This window comes from Calidris pugnax, unplaced genomic scaffold, assembly GCF_001431845.1.
Source record: "Calidris pugnax isolate Ruff unplaced genomic scaffold, ASM143184v1 scaffold41, whole genome shotgun sequence".
In the NCBI taxonomy this organism is placed as follows: Eukaryota; Metazoa; Chordata; class Aves; order Charadriiformes; family Scolopacidae; genus Calidris; species Calidris pugnax.
This window is the reverse complement of record NW_015094509.1, coordinates 23,015,123-23,042,179: the sequence shown is the minus strand read 5'-3', so window position 1 is coordinate 23,042,179 and position 27,057 is coordinate 23,015,123. Positions and strand designations below refer to the sequence as shown.

Here is a 27,057-nt window from a genome sequence, read left to right as displayed (position 1 = left end):
GGAAGAAGGCAGCACCAAGAGGAAGCTGCGACAAGATCACGGGTCTGGGTACAGCTCTAGGCAGGGCGTTAGGACACGGTGTGTTGATGGTCTATTAAGTAGGGGCTAAAGCAAAGCCAACCATCTCACAGTGCTGTTGCAAATTATATGAGCTCCCACTGTAAATGTGGTAATGTTACAATTAAGGGTACATTTAAAGCCTCAGGTTTACAGCAGTAGCACTTATGGATTACTTGGCATCTCTTAGAACACCTTTCAGCAGATGTCTTGATTCCAAGGTCAGAGCCACGAAAGAAACTGGAATGACTCCTGACACATGAGAAAATTGGCAGAATGTCTAAAGATCTACCTTGCTGCTGTACTACACAGCAGACTCTTCTCTTTCTGAAGCTGTGGCTTTCCTACACCAAGCAACAGATGGAACAGCGTCAAGATTTTACTACTACTACACATTTGTACTATTTGAAGAGAGCTTGAAGGATGGCACTGGTAAACCTTGACCACCACCTGCCCTATAGAAGACAGGCTCACTTCAAACCAACGAGTAACCGTGGTCAGCAAGTGTCCACGGTTGCAAGCCTTCTCAGGGTGATAAACACTGAAACTTAGTGCATTGAAAAATTTGAATGCAGAGAAGCATTAAGAAGTTTCCTGATCATTGCTACTTTTTCCATTTTCTTAAGCCAATGCAGCTTGTTTTCTTGATCCAGTCCACAGGGAAAGAACACTGCTGCCTTGATAACAACTCCCAGAATCTTACGCTGCTGCCCACCTATTTCCTCAGAGGAAAGGATGCTCAGAACAGTTGTGTCATTCCTTTACCACAGGCATCCTCTGACCACAGGCTGGGAGGATTAAATTCTGCACTCCTCCCCAATGGCGTAATGCAGAGCTGAAGTAAATCAGGGAGTGGGTACCTCATTGTCACTTAAATTGCTTCATGAAGGAGAATTAGGCATAAGAAGCCTTCTGTGAGTGAAAAACAGCATATGTGTCACGTTTAAAAGTCCTGATGAGAAGGAAACAAAGGTTCACAGGCCTCCTTTCTGGAAGCCTCAAAGCCAATGCAGTGGGAAGGTTTAGCTCAGGGAACGAGGTTTTAACTACTTCAGAGTAAACCACTGAACTGTATATAAGACATGTAAGAGTGTGCTGATCTTGATATTAATTTTGCTATTAAAACACACCAAATGATAACATAAGCATGGCCAGAGCTTCAAAACTAAGTCTTAATGTCATTTGAGCGCATTCAGCTACAGACTTCAGTACACATACACTGAATTAAAAAAATTTTGAAAAACATTTCCTGCTTAGAAAGAATACTTTCTGCATAGAAGTAATTCAATTCCACATTACATGAATTTTATCCCCCCCCAAACACATGGTACATAAAAAGCAACATCCAACTCCCCTGCTGAAGCAGGACCACCCAGAGCTTGTCAGAGCATGTTACTCAGGAGCATCCAGGCGGGTCTTGGAAAATCTCCAAAGAAGGGGACTCCACAACCTCCCTGGGCAGCCTGTTCCAGGGCTCCGTCACCCTCACCATGAAAAAGTTCTTCCTCATATTCAAGTGGAACCCTTTATGTTCCAACTTGTGCCCATTGCCCCTTGTCCTCTCATTGGCAACTACTGAAAAGAGTCTGGTTCCCTCCTCCCTCAGCCCGCCCTTGAGATACTTGTAAGCATTAATAAGGTCTCCCCTCAGCCTTCTCTTCTCCAGACTAAAGAGTCCCAGCTCTTTCAGCCTCTCCTCATAAGGGAGATGCTCCAGTCCTTGAATCATCTTTGTAGCCCTACGCTGGACTCTTTCCAGTAGTTCCCTGTCCCTCTTGAACTGGGGAGCCCAGAACTGGACGCAGTACTCCAGTTGTGGCCTCACCAGTGCAGAGTAGAGGGGGAGAATGACTTCCCTTGACCTGCTGGCCACACTCTTCCCTATGCAGCCCACGATTCCGTTGGCCCTCCTGGCCACAAGAGCACACTGTTTGCTCATTGTCATTTTGTTGTTCACCAGGACCCCCAGATCCTTTTCTTCAGAGCTTGTCTCCAGCAGGTCCATGCCTAACCTGTATTGATGCCTAACATTCTTCTTCCCCAGGTGCAGGATCCTGCACTTTTCCTCATTGAACCTCATGAGGTAAAAAATAAAATAAAATAAAATAAAAAATTATTGAAAAATAAAATGCTAAACAAAAATACTGTAACGTTACTTTGAAAACCAGTCACACAACATACATAATAAGCTTAAGATCTCAAATTCTTATTCGAGTCTCACCAATTTTCAATTAAGTACCCTCTTTGTGTCTATACCTACCTGCCCATTAATTTTCACGGAAAGTACTTACAAAATGTCATATTGCAATTCGGACATGTGAAGAAGAATATTAAAATAATTTGGAATAAAAAGTTTGAAAAAAACTCTTTACATTTTATCAAGAACAGTACCACAGAGCTGCCCACTCTCTCAGTTATACACACACTTGCTTTTCTCTGCAGACAGCCTTACCTACTTCATCCTGCCTTCATGAAGAACAGGTTTGTGCTACAACGGTCAAGCAGAAGTTCACGCAACAACTTTTCAATATTAACATTTTTAAACACAGACATGAAAGACAGAAGTTACACTAAGAAAACCTCCTCCTATATCTTTGTGGTTGTTATCTGTCCCTTAGTTCTAAAAAGTGTTCCAGTTTGGACTCAGGTTTCCCAGAATAACTGAAAAGCTGCAGTTAAAAAACTTTAAAATGTCTTCTCTTCTCCAAAACAGTGAGATTTAAGGGTAGAACACGTCTGTGTAGAACCACATATTGCAGATAATTAAAAAGCAGTTTGCCCCTTCTTGTAATTTCTAATCAGCCACAGAGTACAAAAGGAACACACGCAGCTGATTGCTCTTCTGTGCTTCTTTAGTACCTAAAGGCTACTTATGTCCCTTAGCTGCTGCCACCAAACTGTTCAGTCTGGGAGATGGACAGCTTTAGTAGCAGTGATACATGCACACATACAGTTAATCAGTAAGTCTTCGGTGTCCCAGCTTTGGAGAAACCAGACAGGACATCTGTGGCTACAGAGACTCATTGGTGTAGTGCTGGGAGGTATGGTTTAGTGATGATGCTCCTTGTTTGTTGTGTGGGTGTCTATTTTTGTCAGTTAGGTTGATGGTTGGACAAGATGATCTTTAAGGTCCCTTCCAACCTAGAAGATTCTGTGATTCTGTTTCTACAGCAGTGCAAGCGTTCTTCCCCAAATAAGTGCTTCTCACTACGCTGCAATTCCAACACCAGATTAAATTTGAAAAAATAACGTTTGGTCAATTTTGAAGATCCAGCCTGCACTGCATTTATTACAAGACAAGAGAACTCTGCTAATCATATCAGACGCTCAAACACATCAGATCCAGACCAATTATACTTTAGTAACTATTGATATTTTATTACTAAGAAAGTTTACAAGTAGGATGTCAGCATCTCAAAATCCTTTTCTAAGCTTTAAACAGTTATGTTCTAGTTTAATGAAAACGACAATCTATTTTAATCACATAAATTATTTTGTATTTGTTAGAACTACAGGTGACCAACAAAATATCTCTGAAAATTTATCTTTACAGGTTTTCTTACATACTAACAGCTTTACAAAAGTATCAGGAAAGAGAACTGTTTTAGTATAACAACACGGCCACGTGTTAGTTTGAAATTCCTTACTCGTTCCCTTACTAAGGAATGAGTAAGCATCAAGGCACAATTAAATACTTGGGCTGCCCATTTCAAGTTAAAGTACAGACCTTAATCAGCAAAATACTGTAACGTGTCCAAGTACATAGTTCAGAATCACAGTTGTGCTCTTCTTGAAAATGAAAGGACTGAGACCTTTAACAGATCTCAAGTTGGATATGAAAAGGAAGGCTGAGTTATAAAGACATCAGCTATTTTTTAAAATTTTGGGGTCTACAATTCTACTCAGACTTTACATGGTATAAATCTATTTTTTAAAAAGCCATTGAATTTAAAAAGAACTAAAAAAAAATGTTTATTTTGAAATCAAATATTTACCTTTTCTCACATAATTGTTGGGGATTTAGCATGTCTTTACAAAAGATTAGTTCTTACTGCCACGTTTCTAGTTTAGAAAAACAATTCAATATTTGAAAGAAGCCAAAGTTCTTAAACACAAAATAGCAGTACTTCAGCAGCATTCATTTCATGAGCTCAGTTATTTGCACAATTACCAAAGACTAGACAGTTCTTTACTGACAATGAAACCTGTTTGCTCTGAATTAAAAGCATGCAAGTCACACTACTGCAATATTTGCAGTACACAAATACATTTACTGATTTCAACTTCCGTTGAAGAAAACTAATTTGCTTTTTATATTTTGTACTTAGGCATATTAAGAACTTTCCTAGTTTACAAATTACTTGCTAGTCTTAAGATTCTTAAATATACCTGTGCAAGACAGGAATTCTATAACTGTTTTAACCTTTGAAATGTAAACAATAATGACATGCCCCTTATGTTAGAAAAACTCATACTGACCTCTACATGGCTTCTATTCTACCAGAAGGCTTGCACTGTTGAAGCCAGCATGGTTACCAGCGTGTCAAATGCCATTGCCTTGAACACATCAGAATTTGCTAGTATATTCATAGACACACACTCCAGAATACAGCACCAAGCAGGACTTTGGCTGTTCAGCTAAGCACCTTTAAAATAACAAAATCCGGAACTTTTCTCACCTTTTAACATGATCATTAGTTGAAATCTACAAGTGAGTAAATGAGGAAGAGTCTCATTCATCTTTTTTTTAATACTCCAACTTTCTACTCATTTCTGTCTAATACCTGCATGAACTAATCTTGAATGATTCACCTTTCTAGAAATGAAATAACAGTCTTTGAAATCCAAGAGTCATGTACACAGCTCACTTCCATCTTCAGCAATTCACAAGTTACCCAATTCTCTAGAGTTGGGGGTTACTGGGGACACAAATCAAATTTTACTGGGGTTATGAGCCATCAATAATGGGAGAAAAAGTTCACGTATCTCATTAAGAATTCACGTACCATGTAAAGGGAAAAGCAACATATTTTTAAAAGCAATTTACCCCAGTCTTTCCACAGACATGCATTTTTAATCACACAGTGGAAAACTTAACCCCCCCTCCCAAAAATCAATTTTTCTTTGTTGACATGCATAAAAAAAATGGGACACTTGCATGCATGATCAGCAGGAGCCTCCTTACCCTTTCGTCCCATGATCGAGAAATCAATAGCAAACAATGCTGCACATGAAGGTTAATCGACTGACAGGAAAACCAGTTGCAAAGTGATTTCTGCAAATAACAACGACAGCCATATTTTAATAAAACCTGAAAAACTATTAAGCTGCGTTTCAACATTTGGTGAACTGTCCATGTATAGTTTAAAAGCACATAAAGGCTTTGATGGGGACAGAATTAAGTTACCCTCTAAAGCATTTGATTTCCTATGTTACATGTCCAGATTATGCACACATAAATTACGGCAGCTGAAAAAATAAATTCTTCTGGTCTTGACAAGAAATGGATAAGACAAAATTGTTCATTTCTTGGCTATACTGAAGCGTGTTCCAAAACAAATGGAAGTAATGAAAGGAGGAATAATGTTCATGATATTACTAGTTAGTTGCAATGTGTTAATACAAGTGATTTGCACTTTCTATGGAACTGCTCCTAAACATTAACTTTCCCAAATGGGGTTTGGATTCGTACATAGAAAGAACTAACAGCTGACAGAAAACAACAAAATGAACACTTGTTCAAAAATAACAAATCTTAAAGAAAACCACGCAGATTCATTAAAGAATACGAAAGCCACCAGCAGCACGCAAAGTTGCTTCGAGTATCATGAGTGAAATAAACAGATGTACAAAAAGCTACAGTTTTCCAGCTACAAGTTTCTGGAGTTTTTGTTCTTAGCTTAATCAATGGGTATCTCTGGAGAAGTTACTACTTTTTCTTTTCAGTATAGAAAAGACAATCACCTAAAAACCAGATGAAAATATCTGCATCTAAGAGTTTACATACTGAAAGCATTTATTGTATATTATTATGTAAAGAATCCATTATATATTTTGTGGCCATAGTATTATAATAGTTACAGATATTCTGAAATACGGTTCTTTTCCTTTACTGGCCTCGGTCTAGCAAATGGAAAACTGCCAAAGGCAGCTCAATCCACGACGTTCCCTGTTTTTCAACTTCCTGTGTTGGTTGGGTTAGGAGCTGAAAGATGGACTTCATACAGGGCTGCTTGTGTTTCTCATCCTCTAAGGTACTAGAATGGAGCAGCAGACAATGGTTTGAGATACTCCCTCATTCTGTAATAGCCAAAATATGAAAATTATATAGGATTATAATGTATTTATATTAACACCATTCTAAGTGGTCAACAATATGCCAGAAAACAAATAGGGTTTCTACTGCATATAAAATAAATTAAAGCAATTACAAAAACTGCTTCATTAAGTGGAAGGCCCCATTTAGGGTTTTAAAGTATCAAGGGTACATGAGAAACATGCTCCAGATGAGGAAAAAAAGTATACTAGGCAGAAAGAGTGCAGAAAGTTATTAATTAGAACTATGGCTCAATTTTCTCTAAAAACGTTAGAATACTTAGCCCATGAAATATTTATATAGACTGATTTAGGAATATATCTCTAGCCACCCTGGGTATTTTAGAACTGTATTTTGCAGGGAAATAAATATTTCCTTCTCATTAAGAATCTTGTTATTACTTACTTATTATATACAGAATAAAAACTAGAATTGCAAAAGACAAATAAATGAATTCCCAAAAGTTGAGGGAAGAAACCCAAAACGAGGGGATTATCTGCCTCTTAAAATGCATTAAGAACATTAAATAAGAGTTAAGAATTCACTCATTTCAAATTCCATTTCAAGTGCTGTTTTCCTTCCTACACTTGGCAAGGAAGCTCTATTCAAAAAGAAAATTCTGATTTTAAAAGTTTGTTGTGCTTTTTTTGGTTTTGGGGGGAAGGGTGGATTGTTTGTTTGTTTAAAGACCATGAAGCAACTTAACTGAGAGAAGTAACATCCTTGAACAAAAGCAAAAACAAACAAAAAGACAATCGCTATTCAACTGTTCTATCTTCATTTACTTTCCTCTCCCACAAACCAGGGAAGCCACCAGAACACACCAACTGCAGACTAGTTGTCTCTGCAAAGACAACTGGCAAAAAGCCACATGGTGTCTGGAAAGCCAAGGAAACAAAATGTTACATGGTTTAATGAGAAGCAATTAATGCATTGAGCGTACTTGGAGAAGTGTTTTGAAGTTACCAAAACAAGTCACTTCACTGTAACCAAGAACAGGCCAAATCATGGAAGATTTTTCACTTAACTGATTCTTGCACTTAAATCAGAGTGCTCTCTTTCTACCTGACCAGTATTTGACAGAATAGCATAGGAGATGTTCATATTTCTAAATTCCACAGCAGTAATCCAAGGGAAGAATGTGGGACAATTACATTTGTCAAAATCCTTATTTTTATTTATTTGCTCTCTTAATTTACATGTTAGAATCAGTCTTACAAGGACCTGCTAATCAGCCACTATAATCAGTTTAACATAACAATCATTATTATTAACAAAACCTTGAAAATCAAAGATATAATTAGGTATGTAAATGGCATAAGAAGAAGAGAAAAGAACAACAAGAAAAAAAAATTCACACACATAGCTGTCAAAAGTAAAATATACTCTTGCAGTCAGCAGGTGTTCTCATCTATATCACACATAATTTTTCTAGTCCAAGCAATTTCCTTAGGTATAAAATCTACCTTTAAGTTAAATATTTAATTGAAGTCAGGGAATACAGCCAGTAAGTAGGTTAGCTGTTTCTGAAAAAAACTCATTATCTACCAAACTGTGTTTCAAGCATCTGATTAAGTGTGAATATCTGGAACATAATGTCCAAAAAGAAGAGAGTCTTAAACAAATGTTTTGATGAAGGATTTAGCAATGTTTTTTTCCTCAACAGAAACATTAGTATCATTTCAATCCAAATGCAGCCAACGAAAAAAACCTACCAAAACACACCCATGTTCCATAACACAAGTATGTTAAATGAAATGATCTGTACAAATGATTGAATAGGAAATTGAGAGCAAATTTGTGACAAATGAAAAAACCATACTGCAAAGGCTATCTGGTTACAAGTTCTTTGCTTTTGTTTTTAAATAAAAGGACTAATTAATCTTTTAATCCACGGTTTCTTTGTGATAAGGAACAGCTAAATCAGTTAATCAAATAGCTGCAGCTCAAACCGATCGAATCCTACTGTATTATATTAGCAGTAAGAAAACACATTTACTTTCTCAACATTTCAGAACTTGCATTTTCAACTTCAGATGAAGACACAGTATCTTGCATCAACGTCCATGGTATTTGCACAAGAGGAGCTCCACATAAAAGTTATAGCTACAGATAATATAAGGGAAACCAATGCTTTGGCAAGGATCCTACAAGTGCTGCAGCAATTACTGAGCATTACACTTCCACTACAGACTAGATGTCAGTACAAAAGCCACACCATGGCTAGTCAAAACCAAGCACTTCTACACCTTATGATAAAGAGAGTAGATTGAAAATTTTGTACTTATGGGCTATTACTGCACTGGGACTAAAACCTTAATATTGTTTCATTAAGGACTCAATGCAGCACTATTTCCCCATATTCTTAAATGGGATTACTAAACAGCAACATCAATAGAAAATTGGATAATCTAATATGTAACAAACAACTACTGCAGAAACATCCCCCACATGGCTGAGATGAGGTTAAACGAGAAGAACGTTACCTTCGGTAAACTCCCTGCGTTCATCTCTCTCCTGCTCAATGGCACATGCCAGGTCTGACTACATGCCTGGTTTTGGACAGTTAATATCGAGGACGATAAGAAGTATATTGTCCTGTGAAGGTTTCACGTACATCAACTCCAAGGCTGACTTCTAAAGCATCTCTAGTAACAGCTAAAGTCTCCAGAAAGACTTAATTAGGTCTTCCTGTCCAGTCTTTCCCTAATACCAGTATCTTGGCCTCTCCTGACCTTCCAAACCACAACTTTTAGACCTAGACATTCCCTAACTACTGTACGGCAAAAAAAAGAGGTAAAAATATTGCCAGGAACTGAGAGAGAGACTCAGGACAGCAAGCAGCACAGCACTGGAAGAGGGAGTTGGTGGGTATGACCTAAAAACTCCATCAAACTTTCCTTTTAACTAGATACTATTATTCTACTTTGTTTATAAATAACTCTCATGATAGAAAACATTTTTGGAAATTATTTCACTCTACCAGTCTTTTCCACATTTTATTCCAAAGGATGCTCAAGAGACTTCTTGATGTGTGGGATGAGAGAACTCCATGTGAAAAAAAAATAAAAAAAAAAATCTCAGCCTTTACAAACAACGGAGCTTTTCAGATTTCAGAGATAAATGCTTTAAGATTTCAAAGTAACACTAAGCAGTAGTAGCAACCTGTTTCACCAATATGCTCTGAAAAGAATCCTGTGGAATCTCTAAAGCAGCCTAAATTAGCAGGCAGAAGCTTTCCCTTTCACGTGCAACGAAGTTGAAGTCTTGAAGGCTGTCCCAAAGCACATTCATAAAATATTCAACTAGCCATAAGGTGATGCTTGCTTGCATTAAAATATACCCATAGTTCTCCTTCACCACAATTTTTGCAAGGAAAATATTAAAAAACTACTGTTATTTTGTAAGAATTACCATACACACACATCTGTTAAGTTACCTTCCCTTTACCCACACACTTAAAAAAACCCACCAAATATACACAGAAAAGAAATAAATGGCTGCATAGTTCTGAATATCCCACTACAGACAAACATTGCAACCAGTTGGTTTGGTCTCCTTCAAGTTCCATCCGACTCTGTGGTAATGCAGACTCTACAGACATTAGGGTAAAGAGTGTTAATAATGACCCTGAAACAAACATACCTGGTTTAGAAAAAAAAAAATAAATCTTACTTTTCCAGTTTAACTGTTTAAAAAAGCACATACTCCTTCATAGCAAAAGTGAGTGTCACGATAGAGGCCTTAATTGTACTAAACACAGCAGGAGTTCATTGCATTACCAAAGTTGAACTTGAGTCCAGTTGGAACGATTTATGTCAGCTGCTTCTCATGTAAATATACAACATAATACATACATGGTTTGTTACAAAATGTCATGTCTATGTGGATGAATAATTTTAACTATTTACCACAAAAGCAGGAAACACCTAAATACTTACAGTAAGGTATTTTACATGAGAGTGGTTCAAACAACACAAAATATCAAAGTATTTTCATAATTATAGAATAGCCATTTGTGTGTGACCATGTAACACAAAACCTAGAATTACTGTAGGACATTTTTAAGTACCCAGAAGTCACAGCTTACAACAAATATTAAGTCACTGCAAAAAAGTAAAAAATAAATGCTCAAACATTTCATCATGAAGTTAAACATTTGTGAAACTCATTGCAAACCTATAATTAAAGATCACTCAATGTGATCGATACTGGGATTTTATGAAGACTTCTTTATCCTCTGGATAAAGCAGTCTGCTTTACCTAAAGACTGCTGTTAGTAACTTTACTAGAGACTATGCAGGATTTCTCTAAATACAAAATGGAAAAAAAAAAAATTACTTGAAATTTTTAATATAAATTTTAATGTAATTTGAGCCTTTGTGTTAGAGACATTTGCTACTCTTCGAGGTAAATAACTTCATACTTAGAAATGTCAAAATCTCATTTAACTCTGAATGTCAAAAGTCTTATTACTTTATATCCCACATAGTAATTCTTCTGACAACAGTATTTGTAAATTTTCCAAAGCTAGGATTTTAGCTATATCGGAATATCTTTTTCTTTCCTGCATACAGCTATTTCAGAACGTACTTTAAATCACAAAATTCATCAATGTTAAACTGTGAACCTCTTAGTGAAATGGAAAATGCAGAGCACATATTAGGTTCCTTTGAAAATCACAGAGATCTACAAAAGCAGAGGCTGGACAATAATGAGATCTTAAATATCTTAAAATTGACAGTAAGTATCATAATTTGGCTTTATTCCATTTTAATTTAGGCAGAATCTTTAGCCCACAAAGAAAATATTGCAAAAGTAAATACCCCTAAATACTGTCTTAACATATTTAAGGTAACAATACTTACTGCCAGGCATGGTTAAGCAGGAATCTGTCTTCAATTTTGCAAAGATAAAATAAGCTATAACAAAAATAAAAAAATAAGTCAAGACAACAGCTTTAGACAATTAACAGGCAAACAGACGCAGAAACTTAAGCAGAAAGAGCCAAAGTCACATACGTCAGCTCCAGTATCACAGAGGCTGTTACCACAGAAACCCAGATACCATTTTATCTGACCAGACTATATGTAGTTTTTTCCAGTTCTTGAAATCTAGTCATTCTGTTCTTCAAACATTCTTCTGTGTGTTTATTGGGATGACTTTTTGAACTGCCACTGCTGATGCTGCTAAATGGTGTACAACCTTACAGGATCCTTCCACTTCAAATGTAAATCACAGCACTACTCCGTTAAAATTCCTGGGAAAGATCTCTGCTCCATACAGAGAAAAATGACGCTGAAAAATCCACATATGACATTTTTCTTGCAGTATCAAAAAACATAGATTTTAAACCAGAGAGCAAGTTACTATAAAAAATAGCTGCTCAAAGGATTTTTTGATGCAATTAGGTATTTTCATACAATTAACTTCATTTAAATTACAACAACCTATTTTGGGGATTAAAAAAACCCTGATCTACCACTGAATTAATTAGTATTAAGACACAAATCAATTGAAGATTTTTCTATATTAAATCACTGCATTTGGGTTTTATTAACTGCCAAACACAACCTCCCTAGAAATATGCCTTTTCACAAATAATAATAAAAAAAACCAGTTAAAAATACTGTGTTGCTATTTTAAAAGATAATATAAAAAATTCAAATTTAAAAAATCCAGCTAATAGTTGTTTTTATATGAACACCAAAAAACTACAATCCCAGACACTGAAAATGGGAGAATAAATATTTCTTTTGGTCACAAAATATGGTTAATGATCACACACTAAAGCAATGTTCATAGTTGCTAAAAATAAACTTTTTTCTCATCGTTTATGTATTTCAATCAAAGGCTCCAATTTGCTGATAGAAACCGAGATTAAAAATAGCGATTCAAAGTAATTTATTTAAAATATCCTATCCTATTAGAAAGCTGTATGTCCCTCTCCAAGGACAGAGTTTAGAAGCAGCATAATTTTTTATAAAGGAAACATGTTCAGTGGATTGTGATGTTCAACAGACAAATGGAAGACTGAAATCTCCAATTTAGAGTGCAGTTAAGAATTTAGCTGAGAGATTACAGAAGACAGATTTACCAACAGAACATAAAAATGCAAAGAGCTGGATGAGAGGCTCAAGTAAGTCAAGAGCCAGAGACTCAGAATATTTTACTGGCCATCATTAGCAATCAGGAATTCAATAAATTTTGCTAGAACATTATCACTGTTACTGCTAGTAAAGTTAACTAACCTTAGAAGAAATGAATGCAGGAATTACTAGAAAAATTGTATAAGCAAATGAGGTGTTCAAATCGAAGATTTTTGGTTTTATTTTTAAATATTTCACTGGATTTTTAATCATTAAATCATCTGTAACAAAACCAAAAATTCAATATGGAGGTGGCCTGGCTTCTACAGGCAGAACAGACGACACAATTTCCTCTCCATAAAGTGTTCAGTCACAGGCTCATTACGCCTAGGGCAAACAGATGCTGATCTCTTACAGTAGAAGTAAAATAAATTAAGAAGCTTCCCACCATGAGTCTGCTCTGCTGTTTGTCACTGAATTAAATTTTACATATCAAGAGGCGGGGGGGGGAAATCCAGAATTTGATAAAGTAGAACTTGGCCGCAATTAAAAAAAGAGAGATAGCACACCATGAGATATAACTTAGTTTTCCTCAATAGTCTAACACTTACTGTTTAACATTTTCCATATAATTTTGTGATATTTGACAGATCACCAGAAGCAAGTTAAGGGTGTTATGTACCTATACAACGTCTCCTGCACCAAAGCAGCTGACTCCTGGATTTTAAAGAGGTAAATAAGAGTCGCATCTACTTCTCTACAGAGGACTAAGTTATTTGGTTTTCCTAAGAATATAATAGACAATCTAAGCAGAATTATAATCAAAGTACAATGCTAGTGAATGTACCTCAAAAGGCAGATCAACACTTGTATGACTCATAAGGGTCATTTTTCTTAACAAAAAAAATTCAGTTTAGTTTTAAGGAGATTCTACACAATTTGGCTAGGATAAGGAAATCCATGGTCAATTTATTGTTCTGTCAGATTCAGGCAGCAGTATCACAGAAATAAAAATACACTTTGTTCTACTTATTAGTTCTGATCATCTTCTTCCTCCAGTTATATGCTTACATGTGATATTTTTGTCATCACTTAAAATAACCTGGGATCTGAAATTAAAGGATAGTTTATAAGCAGAAACTATTTCTAATTATCATGAGATTCCATAAATGGCACCGAAAGCCAACCAGAAGAGCAGACATCTTTTTCCCTTCTGCAAAAAATCTAAAATGGAAAAATGTACATACCTTTGTGCTACAAGTAAAGAAACAGAAGTCAACATACCTAAGGTTTTGTATTTTCTTTCAGTAAATCCACCATTATGTTATTCTATTATGTAACACTATAAATGATTAACTTGATTTTGAGTATTCAAAATGAAATTGCCATCTGGGCACCTATCCATTCCTCCACATTAAGCCAAAGAAGAGTACAGGTTTAAGGACCTCTGACAGCCAGGCAACCCAGGCTGGGCAGGCACGAGCTGAAAAGTTAAAAATACACTGCGCATTAAGTTTTTACATCATTTGGTCCCCCACTCATATTTCCTATTTGAAAAATTAATCAGTGCCTTTAGTTTTGAGGGTAGGCAAATGGCCAATGCAATGCAAGATTAATAAGTCACACGCTCATCCCTAAATATAGACAGCCTCCAACTACAATTTCCAGGACCCAAAACATGCAATATAAAATGGATTTTTATACCACAGCACAATTCTGTACCTGACTTCATTTTGGCTTAGCTTTCTCAGGTAGAGAAGCAACGCCACACATGAGTCTGGCTGTACTAATAAGGCCACCCTATTCTCTCACCCAAGAGAGTTCACCTAAACAAGCCCATCTCAAAGGCCATTTGTCCTGGCTCACCTGAGAGAATTCTAAGAGCAGATGGTTTTAGGCCAAGAAAAACCCTGCACATTAACTAAGTGTTCATTAGCAACCCTTCCCACCATCTCAAAGGCTAGTTTAACCCAACATCCATCTCCCTGGCAAAACTGAAAGCAATGCCCCCATGCCTAGGCACACAGGTTGCCAGTGGTGGGTTAAAAATCCATCAGACAAATGGTTTTTGCTCTATTCCAATTATAGAAAAAATGACTTGCTTTGTTTAAAAATAACACAGTAATTTTACAATAATTACTCGTTACAGAGTTAGACTGGGCAGTTAAAGGTCGCTGATACCAACCAAAGCTGTTTCTAACATTCTAAAAGTAAACTATGATTTACTTTTCATCATTAGAAGTACAATCCCTGTTCATTATACCTGAAGTTCAATTGCCAAGTCTGATTCGTATTCTAATGCCTCCTTCCACTTGCATGTAACATAAAATTTGTTTATTCTTTTCTCCTGCACAAGTTTGAATCAGAAGTGGAAAGAAGTTACAGTTCAGCATCAACCGCAAATATTTTCACAACAGGATGCCAAATGTAAATATTTAACTTTAAAACAGTTGTTCAATTGCAAGCTGTATTCTAATTACCTTTTTCGTAATTTTTTCCCGAATGAGAATTTAATCCCATTCTAGCACCATTTTTTTAAACAAATAGTGAAAGTGTTATTAAAACACTTAAATAAAAAATTATGTGTAAGACTTTACACTTATTAGGGCATTACAATCCCAAGCCACCAATTTGTCAGGGAAATTTTACCACTCCTTTAAGACTGAGTCTTCCAGCAAGATGCCCTAAATACTACAGTTACTTAAGAAAACGTTTCAAATTATTTTGAATATATTACAAAGTCTTCAGAGAGTAGATTACCTATACCTTCCCAAAGCCTTGGCTGTTACTCTGGTTTTAGCTTACCTACTCAGTTTGCACAGCAAACATCCAATGTAGCTTTACAAAGTATAACACCTTGATTTTGATACGGGAATTAAAACTCTGGTTCTGAGTTACAGGCTTTTCTACCAGTTCTCCAACAGAGCACAGAGAACTCTCACTCTGTACCAGGATCTTTCCTTCCTAGTATCTGAGGTCAAAGTACCACGGGATACCTCCCTAGATGTCTTCAGCTTAACGAAATCGAAGTTGTACTAAATTAGTTCTCCGTAACAGGATTTGTGAACCTACACCTCAATTATCTAAAGTACAGCTCCATGCTGCACAATTAACTTTACAGTAAAAGATGAAGCTCACAGTGTAGTCCTTTTGCAAATTTGCATAGTGTTTGGTTAATGCTTAGCAATACCTCGCTGTGTTACGGTCCATTTGAAGACAACCAGCTTGGGGAAGTCCCAAAGCCAGAGTCCTCTGACACTTCCTTGCTTTCAGACTGATACCACAGGGATGCCTGACCACACCGGACACGGCTGACAACTGACAACCAGGTTTTGACCTCTGATGGCCTCATTGAAGGCCCCTACCTCCGGAGAAGCGTCGAGCAGGCACCACTCAAGGGCCATAGGACCCCAGGTCCTCTCCTGGGGAAGGCCGGGGGGGGTCCCGCTCGTTACCACAAGCCTCCCGGGACAGCTTTTGTGGAGGGGAGCCCGCCCGGATGAAGGGCGGGAGCCTGCCCGCCGGCAACGGCGTTCAGCAGCGCCCACCGGGGCCCCTCCGGGCTGAGGCCACGTCCAGCGGCTTTTCCTCCTCACTCCCTCCCGCCGCCCTGAGGGCTCCCTCCCGCCGCTCCCCTCAGCGCCCGCCTACTGCCGCCGCCTCCCCGTCCCTGGAGAGCAGGGAAGGGAGGGGAACAACGGGGAAAAGGAGACGGCTACGAATGTGAAGACAAGTAAAGGAAGCGCTTCCTGGCTGCCGCAGACTCACCTCAGCCACCTCTCCGGCTCGCTTGACCGGCCGCCATCTTTCCCCCCACCCCCCCGCTAATGCTGCCCGCGGCGCAATGCACGCCGGGAGCTGTAGTTCTATGAGAGGTCGCGCCGCCTTCCTCTTTCCACGCATCCCTCCAAAGAAACACAAGCAACAGCAAGGCGTCAGGGCGGAGGAAAGAGCACCCCGGAGGCCGCTCGGTCGCCCTGGGGGCGAGGGGTTGCCCCGGTCGGGCGGAGGGCGAGGGGCCCCGCGGGCGGACACAACTTCCGGCAGCCCTTGCGGCTCAGGCCGGCCGGCGGCAGAGGGGCGGGGCCAGATCGCCTCGCCCTCTGGGCCCCGCCCCACCGCGCGGGCCCCGCCCCCGCCTCGCGGGCGCCTTCCCGCTGTGTGCGGGACAAGGCGGCGGGGTGTTATGGCGGTGCCGGAGGGTTCAGCCCTGTCCGGCGGGGGCCGCAGCTCCGAGAGGCCTCGGGCAGCCGCTGGGGTAGCCCGGGTGAGGCGAGGCCTTGATGGGGATTCTCCTTCTGAGGGAGTTTTGGCTGTGCTGCCGCTAAAACCTTCCTGTTCCTGTGGCGGGGTGGTTCTGAGGGGAGGTGTGTGTGAGGAAAGGCGGTGCCCTCGGTGAAGGGCAGGTGTTTCTTGCGTTAAACAGTGCGAATTCAAAGTTGGACCCCACAACAGTGTGGGGCAGAAGCTCTTAAGACCACAGAATGATTTGGGTTGGAAGGGACTTCAAAGATCATCGAGTTCCAACCCCCTGCCCTGGGCAGGGACACCTCCCACTAGAGCAGGTTGCTCAAAGGCCCACCCAGCCTGGCCTTGAACACCTCCAAGGATGGGGCATCCAGGATTTTCTTGGGATCTGTGGCCTGGCTGTGTGTTTCTGCCATTATTAGACAGAACTGGGCAGCGGGAAGGAGCTGTGGTTGTGCTGGGCTCCAGTTACCCAGGGACTGAAAGAAGGGGCTGGCCTGGACGGGCTGGGCTTGGTGTCTTGACCGAGACCAGCCTTCAGCTGTGTGCAGACAGCGATGAATAACCCCAATGGAAATCACGTGAAACAGCTCCTGATCCAAGGCAGTGTAATCTCTTAATCCGTTTTCCTCAAAATAATAGTGCCAGCTTCAAAAGCTCATGCTTGGTGCCTGATTTTCTACACAGGCAAGGGGAAGTCTGAAAAGTTTACTCCCTGTTGCAGATAGATCCTTTTGAAGGAAGCCATCCAACTGTCAAGTCAGGTGGATGCATCCACAGCTGAGTATTCTCCACATTTGAGTTCATGTATTTCACTGACTTCAGGTCTGCTGATCTTACATCTGGTGAAAAGCAAGCATTTCATTTTCTTACCCTTTTTGGATCCATTTTCCTTCCTTTCACCAATAATAGAAACAGGATCAGTGTTTCTGACTTGTGTTCCTTGAAAATAATCCCTAAAAGTGCGAAACTGGGGAGGTGAGATGTCTCCATGTCTCGCAGTTTTCAGCAGGATCCAAAACATATGTTAATTTGGGAAAACCGGCAAGACTATCACATGAGGGTGCAACTGGGGGAGTTAAAAGAGGAAACTATAATCCTTCTTATTTGTTTATATGATTTCTGAAATGCAGTTTATGTTTTTTTAACTCTTGGGGCCTAATGTAATGAAAGTAATAACAAAAAGTGAACAGTCTGCCTTCCGTAGATATGCGTATTGAGTCACTGCTTATAAAGCTTAACCTGTTGGGATCAGAGTGCAATTTATTAACGTTTCAGCCAACAGTGGTCAGCACTGCAAAATTCTGTATAGCTACATTTGTCCTTTGTCATTTATATATAGCTGGTGATAATAACCCTCTTAGTTCTCTGAAATGTAAAACGAAGTTTTAATAAATTTTTCATCAGACAAAAATACAAATAAATTATCATGCTCTTAACTCATCATGGCAGTTCCAGCTTTAGTTCAAAGATCATTCTTCCGACTGTCAGCCTGCTCTCTTTACTGAAGTGTTTCATTCAAGCTGTTTGTCTCATTTTTCTATTAGCTGGGCATAAGGGAGCACAGGCTCTGCCGAACTTGTCATGCCATATGGTTCCAGGAAAATGCTGGCAAATAGTGCAGCTACTAGTTCTTATAGTTGTCTGAATGAGACAAGCAGCAAGCCGGGTTAGTGTTCATTCAGCCACTCTTCACAGATATCAATGTAACACTCTGGGTAACATCCTGATTTCTTTATTTTTCTTTTGGTTTAAGAAACACTAAAACAATTTAAAACCAAAGTTTCTCTTGTCCAACACTACAGCCCCTGGGTCTGTGATGAATATCTGTTATTCTCTGAGGGTTTATAAAATGTTTTCCTCCATTTTTGTTGTGCTGCAGACATCTGTGAATATGAAGTAGACTTACAAAGCTCAAATCATAGAATAAATGCAGTGTTGGGACTGAGGTTTGTTTGAAGAGAGCTGGTATGTTTTAGGGCAGCCCTATTTTATGACATTATTACATAAACCATGCGGTATCTAATATTCAATAAAAGTCAGTAAAGCCCTTAGCATAATTGTAGAGCTGTTGTATAAAACAACTGTTTCCCTAATTCAAGTTCAAAACAGAGCAAACAGCTGTAGTCTATGAATATGTATGTGCTGATCTCTGTGAGCTTCCTTGTGTGTTATGTAATGGGAAGCAAATTCAGTTGTGGAATACAAGAGTTTTTTGGTTTACTGAGGACATCAGAAGAGTATCCAGCCACCTTTCTGCCCAACACCTATTTTTCATTTACTTTCAGTGAAAGATGGACCTGATCCTTTGACTGCATCTACAGTGATAATCAAACTACCTAGTAAGATTAAGAAAAAGCTTAATTACACACATATGAAATTGCCACATGGCTAATTTGCAGCCAAACTGTCTGGCTTTACTTCCCCTCATCCCAAACCCATCTAAGTGGACTGGCCAGTTTTGCTTGAACATCTCCTAAATCTTCTGGAGCAACAGTTCATACCTGTGTTGATCCATACAAGCACAAAACTCCGTGTCCCGTCTGATCTGCCTTTAATTATTTTTTTTAAAGTGATAATCATTACATGGGCACACCTTTTAGAGCTTTCACTCTAGAAGTATCTAAAGTGTGAGACCGAAATGTCCTATTCTGTTTCCAATAATAAAAAGTGAATTGCATTAGTAATTTGGTGGTAGCAATTCTAGTTTCTAATTTGATTACTAATTCACATAAAAGAACCGTCAAATGTTCAGTGTCTGCAGAAAGCAGCAAGAAGTACCTTAGTTTGAAATGCTAGTGGAGGTTCAAAAGGGTAACAGGAATGATTAGTTAGACTTAGATGGTCTAAGAGTATGGATTCTTTTCAAGGAGTGTTAAAGAAAAAAAGTGAAAAAATCCCAAGGGAATTAGTGTACCCCAACAACTGTATGATGCAGAAGGGCAGAAAGTTAATGTAACTTTTATATTTCTGCAGGAAAGATAACAGTTAAGTTTAAAATGTTGTACATAAAATAAAAGTAGATAAGGAAATGTACAGTACTCGTCAACAGAAGCAAGTGAAGGCTGGATTGGTGAGTGATTTACAGCTGCTCACCACCGTGTGGTGAATTTTGGCTTTCAAGAGTGAGAAAACAGTACTTTTCATAGCAACAACTTCCTGGCTTGCTGAGCCACCAGTAAAGAAAAACATTCACATGCATTTCATTGAAACATTTTTATCTTTATAATCGGTTGCCAATTAAATAATCTCTTCCTTAATACTCATTCAGTGGCGTATTTTTCCAACCTCCTATGCATATGGTTGATTCTGTAAATGGGTGGTAATTGGAGTAGTTTATGAACATCCAAACCTAGTTGATGATTGAAGATGTTTCTACCAAGTGTAGGACGACTGCAGAGACCAGATCCTCGGGGCCTGCGTTAAGACATCGACTCCGTCACGGTTCATTCTGGCAGGAGGCAGAGTGGGTGCAAACAGACGACATTAACCAGCCCTGAAAGCAGAGCAGAGAGCTCACGCCAGTTCAGCCCCTCAAACCATCCAGTAGTTCCTGGTAGAATATTTTTTCCCCCAGTCTCTTCTCAAGCGGGAGTTCTCAGTGACAGCTCTGCTCACTAGGAAGACAGCTGTCAGGGGGACAGCAAAAATAGATTGGAATGATTACATTTTTTTTTTAGAAATTCTCAGAAAGTGCTGAAAGTGCTGAGCAGCCGCTGTCAGAAAAGTTAGTGTCTTGCAGATGTCTCAGAACAAGAATCTTAAAATTGCATCCAAAAGCCCCAAATACTTTTCAAAACTATGGCCATATTTAATGGAGAATAAATTTCATATCAAAATTGAAGTTATTCATATTACGGAATCCTCATGTGTGTAAGAAAAGTTCTCCGATGACCTATATAAATATATGCACACACATTTATGTATTTGAAGACAAGTAGTGTGTGATATAAATGATTCACAGATGCTTGGGTTTAAAATCATTAATTTTCTTAAAATCAAAGAGACTTTACAACAAGTTTATTCAGAGAAAGAGACACTCCATTGGATTACAGACTTTTCATCCTTTCCTCTGGCCTTGGGAGTGTCTACAGCTATAATTTTTCTGGCAGATTGGAGCAATTTTGATAAATTTTATTTTTAGATCTGGTAGTGTTTCTGTGAAGTAAATGGATTTATAATAACATATTTAAATGAGGTCTGTGTTATTAAAATTTAACTTACTTGTCCAACTGGGGGCAGGTGGAATGAAGTACAGAACGTTCATCAGTACAACATGTGAAACTCACATTTCCTCAGGCGGTGTTGTGGGGTTGGACTAGATGATCTCCAGAGGTCCCTTCCAACCCTGTATCATTCTGTGATTCTGTGATTCTGTTGTGTGTAAAGAGAGCTGGCTGTGTCTATGGGTCCCAGTTGATCACACCCCAGGTTTTCATCCTCCACATCAGTGGTGTTGTGTATGAGTCAGGTTCCCAATCCATTCCACTGAGCTGCTGATGGACCTCAGCGCACTCTGTGTATCTTCACTTGAAGCTTTCTCTTCCCTCTGCTATAAAATAGGAAGAGAAATGTCAAAATTTATGATTACCATTGCATCCAAAAATAGAATCTAATTATCCTCATCCATTTTCAGTCTCAGCTAATTTTGTTTTCTGAGAATCGATTAAAATCCTATCGGAAAGAAGGAATGTGCTCCAGTTTTGCTGCAAAGAGTATTTATTTGTGTCATTTAAAACACTGATAACAAATAATGCCCATTGTGTTCCATGTGATTTATTTTGTTTCCTTTTCCTTGGTTTCTAAGGCTTTTGCAATCCCACTGGTCAGTCCCTAAAAACTTGGGAATCAACAGGCCAATTTCAGCCACAGATAAACACAAAGAGAAGTCTCACAGGTAAAACGGTTCTGGAGGGTTTGTGAAAATCTATAAGAGGTCAGGAAAAGCGAAGTGAATTAGTGACCTCACTGAGGGAAAAAAGCATGGAATGAACTCAACAGTTTTTTGTGCCGCTCAGGGATGTTGTGCTGCAAACACAGCCAACAACAGGCAGCACAGATACAACACCAAGCCAGGCCTGACATGTGCTTCCTTCTTCCCAGGTGGCACTGAGGGAATGTGGAGGGGGGGCTGCTAAAATTATTAGGGGATGGATGAGGTCACGATGAAAATAAGAGAGGAACTGGGATTATTTTAGTGGAGGTACAGGTAGGTGGGATGCAAACCCACGGGAAATCCGGTTTCACTAGTTCCACTGATCACAAGAAAAAAGATTATTTATGTTTTTCCTGTTAATACCTTTTGGAGAAAGACATGTCACAGCCATTAAAATAACCAAATAAGCTTCTAAAAGGCCTGTGGGTGAGAGCCTCCGCTGAGAAAAAAAAAAAAAGACTTAATTTCCTATCACAGTGGGCCAGATTCTTAGCTTGTGTGAACTGGCAGAATTAATCTGAAATGAATTGCGTTGTGCTGACTTAATGCCAGTTGGCCTACTGTTTGAGGATGTTAAAAATACTTCCAAGCAAATAGAAAAAATAAACAAAAAAAAAAAAAAGAGGCAGGAGTGTGTTGAGGGAAAATGGACTTAAAATTACAATATGAAAAGCTGTTACATTGTAATAGGAAATGGTAGAGAAGTAAAATATTAACTATTTTAAGATCTATTATCAAAACCAAGTAGGATATTCATCCATTTCTATCCCAAGACATTTCCCAGTTTTCTTTCTCCTGTTGCAGAAAGTAGTATTGGTTTGGCAAAAAGACCTGGGCTGGGATAAAAGCCTGAAGAATGGGATGCAAGGAGGAGACTGGAACTGTGAGGAGTCAGTGTCACGGTGACACACGGAGTGGCATTAGGAGACAGGAGCCTGGGATTCACCCCTGTTTGAAATGCACAGGGTCATCTGTGCTCTCTGTGGCATCTCCTCTCCTGGAACAGGCTCAGAGGCACAGGAATCACCTCATCCCTCTGGTGTTACCTCATCCTTATAGCAAGTATTGGTTAACTGGAAATACTAGCGTTAGAGGTAGCTAACAAATGACTTGGATCAGCTCACATAATTTAATTTCTTTAAAAAAATAAATAAATTCCCCCCACTCTGACTTCAAGTAAGTCCAGAACTTTTTGTTCAGCTGGTTTATAATGTTTCAACAATTTTTGTCTTTTTAGGTCAATTTTGAAATAACTCTATATGGAACAAAACCCATGTTAGATTTAAATTTGAAAATAACAATATAGATGCAAAATTTTTTTCTACTTTTTCCCAGTCATAATTATTTGGCACATGTGTCAGATTTGCATTTCTCTGTAAATTTACAATGTGGGAAATACAGAAATAAATTGCTAAGTTCTGTGTAAGAAATGCCAGGAGGTGGCGTGTGCCTCCTTAATTTGCTCCCTCCGATTCGAGCTCAGTTTTGCACTGCAGGTACCCGATCATATGCATTTGCTTCTACTTGGACTTTTGCCACGGTTTAGGTACATACCAATTAGTGTTTATCAAATGGGGAACTATTCTCTAATTTGTTTGCTCATTGCTGTTCAATGTGTTCCAGGGGAGCTTTAGTTACCTTTTCAGATTTTACTTTTCAAACTTAATTTCCTGGGGACTTTTGTGTTAGTGCTCATCAATACTTACCTGAATTCCTCACAAAACGTAATGTCTTAATTTGCTTTGTGCAGCACCTTTTTGAGATGAGTAGATAAGACACTTTTACCTTGTTTGAACTGAGGCAGAGAGAGATTAAGGTTTGGGATACAGAGTTTGCAATGCAGAAAACTTGGGCATTTCCTGGAATATTTGTCTAGAAGGGCAATTGCTACTGCTGTGTGCAAAGGCCCCTTGCAGAAGCAGTCACTGTAAATACCTACCCAATCACTTCCAGTATCTCCAGTGGTTTCCCACTTCAGTCCTGTCTCCTACGTCTAAAGTCCATCTTTTCCTTTCTTAATCCATCTGCAGCAGCATGAAGAGGAGTAAAGGTTATTGCTTTTTTCCTGGAAAAATGTGAACAAAATGTTGCTAAAGGCAGGACAGGGTTTGTGGGTTATGGGAGAGGTGGGGAGTCCCATAGTTCAGGGCAACTAAAGCAAGAGGAGGGAGACTGTGGGAGAGGAGAAGTGGAGGCAAAGTGTCTCCCATTCCCTTCCCTTCCCTTCCCTTCCCTTCCCTTCCCTTCCCTTCCCTTTTTTCATGCATTTAGTTATGCCAATATGCTGTTTATAAATAGAAAACTGTGATAAAGGTGTTGCTTTCTCTAGTTTGTGTTGCATTCAGCAGCCTGGGAGGAGGTGACATCTGTGCCTATCAAAAGGAGTTTCAGGTTTGCTCTCAGGTACCGGCCGGTCCTGCACGCCTCCAGCCTGATCCTGGGATGTCCTTCATTAAGGATTCCCAGCAGGTATCAGACTGAAGTCAAAATTCCTTAAGGCCAAAACTGATGAAAAAGGTGGCAGCCAGGAAAGCCAGCGCCTCCAAAACTAGGCTACTGCTGTCAGTAAAATAGCCTGATGCTGTCTGTCATTTATATTTTTTTTTCCTTAGGCACTGGAATTTAATAATTTTTGCCTGAAGTGATCTAGAACTTGCACAGCCAAGTGCCATGTCCTGTCACGTACATAATCCCCTGAACCTTGCCTCTGCTCTGTGGGAGCAGGTGGGATTCTCAAGTTCATCTGACTTTGCCAAGCTTATCGGGATGTCTGTAAGAGAGTGAAGGAGTCAGCATGTATTTAAGTAGAATGTATTCTGAATAAAAAAAAATCCAAAACACGCAGAAAATGTAAAGAGAACACAGTATTAAAATACAGCTTTTTAGCATTGCTGACTTATAAAACCACTACAAGAAATGCTATTCAGAAAATCACTGACAGGGTCGATTTCTCACGTCACCTTGCATTATGGAAGTTCTCTGAAGTAAGCAAGATCGTATACACGGGAGTGAAGAAAATTCAGTTGTTCATCTGCTGTGAGTGCCACGTAGAAAATATTATCTGTATCTTGACCATATTCTGTCCTTTATCTTGGTTCGATTTTGACAGAAGAGCAGATATGACATTTATACTGTGTTTAGCACATCTGAGGAAACTCTTTACAGTTTTAAATAGAAAAATGCGTATAGCCCTTTCTAACCAATCCTGTCTCTACTGAATAGGTAATTACTGAGATTAAACAAGCGTCTCTAAATTGCTTATGTATTCCAATTGCTTCTATTTTCTACTGGCTTTATGAATGCCCTTCTAAAGAAAGCATGAAAGAGATATTTGCTTTATTTTTTTTTTTTAAATAGCCTGCAGAAGAAAGTACTTTCATTTCAGGAATAACTACAGATGGTTGTTTCTGAGGAATAAGAACATTATTTTGCAATACTTGAACTGGTTTCCATTTCAGAGTTTCTGAAGCAGGAGAGCTTGCATGTATTTTAATTTAGATTCAAATCCTCCTAGTATTGAAGAAAATAAAACAAACAAATGAAGAATCCTAGTTGAGTTGAAATAATAATGTGACTCCTTTCTCCCAGCAAAAAGTCATTGAAAGGAATTGCTGTGCATGATCCTCAAACCTAGCTCCCGACTCCTGCAGCAGTAACAGCAGTTAATTTTTTAATCCCTGATATTGTAGTGTTGGAGATGCTCTTCCCATTAAAACTGTAAATAGGAAGAAATCATGGTCCTGGTGAAAGATATTCCTCAACTTCAGCAAAACAACAATTTAATTCACAAGTTGCTGCAGTGCAAATGTGAACAGGACTAAGCACAGACTTTATGTTTGCTTGTTTCTGTTTCTTGTTGAGTTTTCCAAGAGGAAGTCATTCATTTTCTTCATGGCTTTTCATTCATGAACCCCAAAAAAGATGCAGAAATGCTGCACAGTATTAGTACTACTCATGCATAAATTGTGAGTACTATATTTAATGCAGCTTTTATCCAAAGTAGCTGGGCAGATTTTACAAATATAGAGTCTGCAAGAATCTCTTTCCAGCTACTTGCCCTCCAATCATTCCTAGTGTGCCTTACACATGGTTATATAGTTATTTAAATTTTAAATGGGCCAGTGAGTAAAAGGTAGTTACATCATGCTCTTAAAGTATCTGAATCTTTTGTTGCCTTGTTTAAAAGTTATCGTGGTCATTTTGCATGGAGAACAGAAAAAGGAACAACTCATTGCTTCCCTTATGGAGTATTGTTTACGACCTGCTGGTATATGGAGAGGAAAGCAAGTAGGTGTAGCAGTTGGAACCACCATCCCTTGTTTGTCACATGAATCGGTTTTGAATGCAGATGTGGGGTTAGGTTTTTTTCAAGTATAGACTTTAATCTATATGCAATGTTTTGAATTTTCAGAAGAAATGAACCAGGTAAGTGAAAATCACTACTTTTATCTCAAAGGACTCCTAGAAGTAGTATATCCTGTTGTAACTTTTCCAATATCATGTATTTTTTTAACTCTTAATTTATGGAAGGATAACTGGGTTACTCTAATAGCACTCATCTATTTTCTCCCACTAAAATGCTTTTATTGTTCAGATAATTGATAGAATTGGCTGACCAAAACCAGGATCCAACTGGGAAATCTTTTACTGTGCACTGTATTTTTACTACAGGCGCGCAGTGTTTTGTATCCATCAAGATATGTGGTTCCAAGACAAAAAAAAACTTTAATACCAAACATAAGATGTGGTAAAAGTCTGTGAAGCAAAATTCAGGTCATCTGGAGCTAAAGGTTCTTCTTCAGGACTTTATTAAAATCTTTCATAATGTTACAAAAAGGTTCATTTAAAATGTTTCTGTGGTGTCAAGATACAGGAGTGGGATTCTAATTTACCACATAATCCCTCCCTTGGTGATTGTGCGTAATAAAGTCAAAGTGAGATGCATCTGGTATTTTCATTTTGTTTTCCTTTTACAAATATTAATCAAGTCTTCAGAATTTCAGATCCTTTCTGTAGACAGATCTGTCAGATTCACTTCTTTCCCTCCCTCCCTCATTCCTTTCCTCCTTCCCTTTTCTGTCTATCAGGGTATCTTCTCTGGAAGCTGGGATGACAATCACTCTGCAATTGGAAAATAATTCCGTCATATGTTGCATCAATATGACTAATCGTGGGTGACAGTATTATCTCCTTATGGTTTTTGAAAACATAAAAGCTGATTTCAAAAGGAATAAAGCTTGACAGAGCAGAAATTCTGCCTTGCACTCGTCTGGCCTTTCATGTTATGTTTAATGGGTCTTGTTATCTATATTCTAGAGTAAAAGGAGAAAATTGCTAATGGGAAATGTTTCTCACTTAGACCTAACACTAACATTTTCTTTGCTTATAAGATGCAAACAATAATTAAAAAA

At 38.7% G+C, this 27,057-nt stretch overlaps 1 protein-coding gene across 5 annotated transcripts in view; it reads right to left on the bottom strand.

The window, feature by feature from the left end:
• The window catches only part of EFR3A (EFR3 homolog A), a 76,861-nt gene extending 60,433 nt beyond the window's left edge, over positions 1–16,428 (bottom strand). The window contains exons 1-3 of one of the 5 annotated variants that reach the window (XM_014965489.1): positions 16,231–16,428; positions 11,242–11,295; positions 5,243–5,332 (exon numbers count right to left, since the gene is read on the bottom strand). In XM_014965489.1, coding sequence (XP_014820975.1) covers positions 5,243–5,255 — 13 coding nt within the window. In that variant the 5' untranslated portion in view covers positions 5,256–5,332; positions 11,242–11,295; positions 16,231–16,428. Of the gene's footprint in view, positions 1–5,242; positions 5,333–11,241; positions 11,296–11,394; positions 11,577–16,230 lie in introns of those variants that run through there. The other 4 variants (XM_014965488.1, XM_014965487.1, XM_014965485.1 and 1 more) reach the window with 4 other exon arrangements.
• Between the last annotated feature and the right edge of the window lie 10,629 nt (positions 16,429–27,057).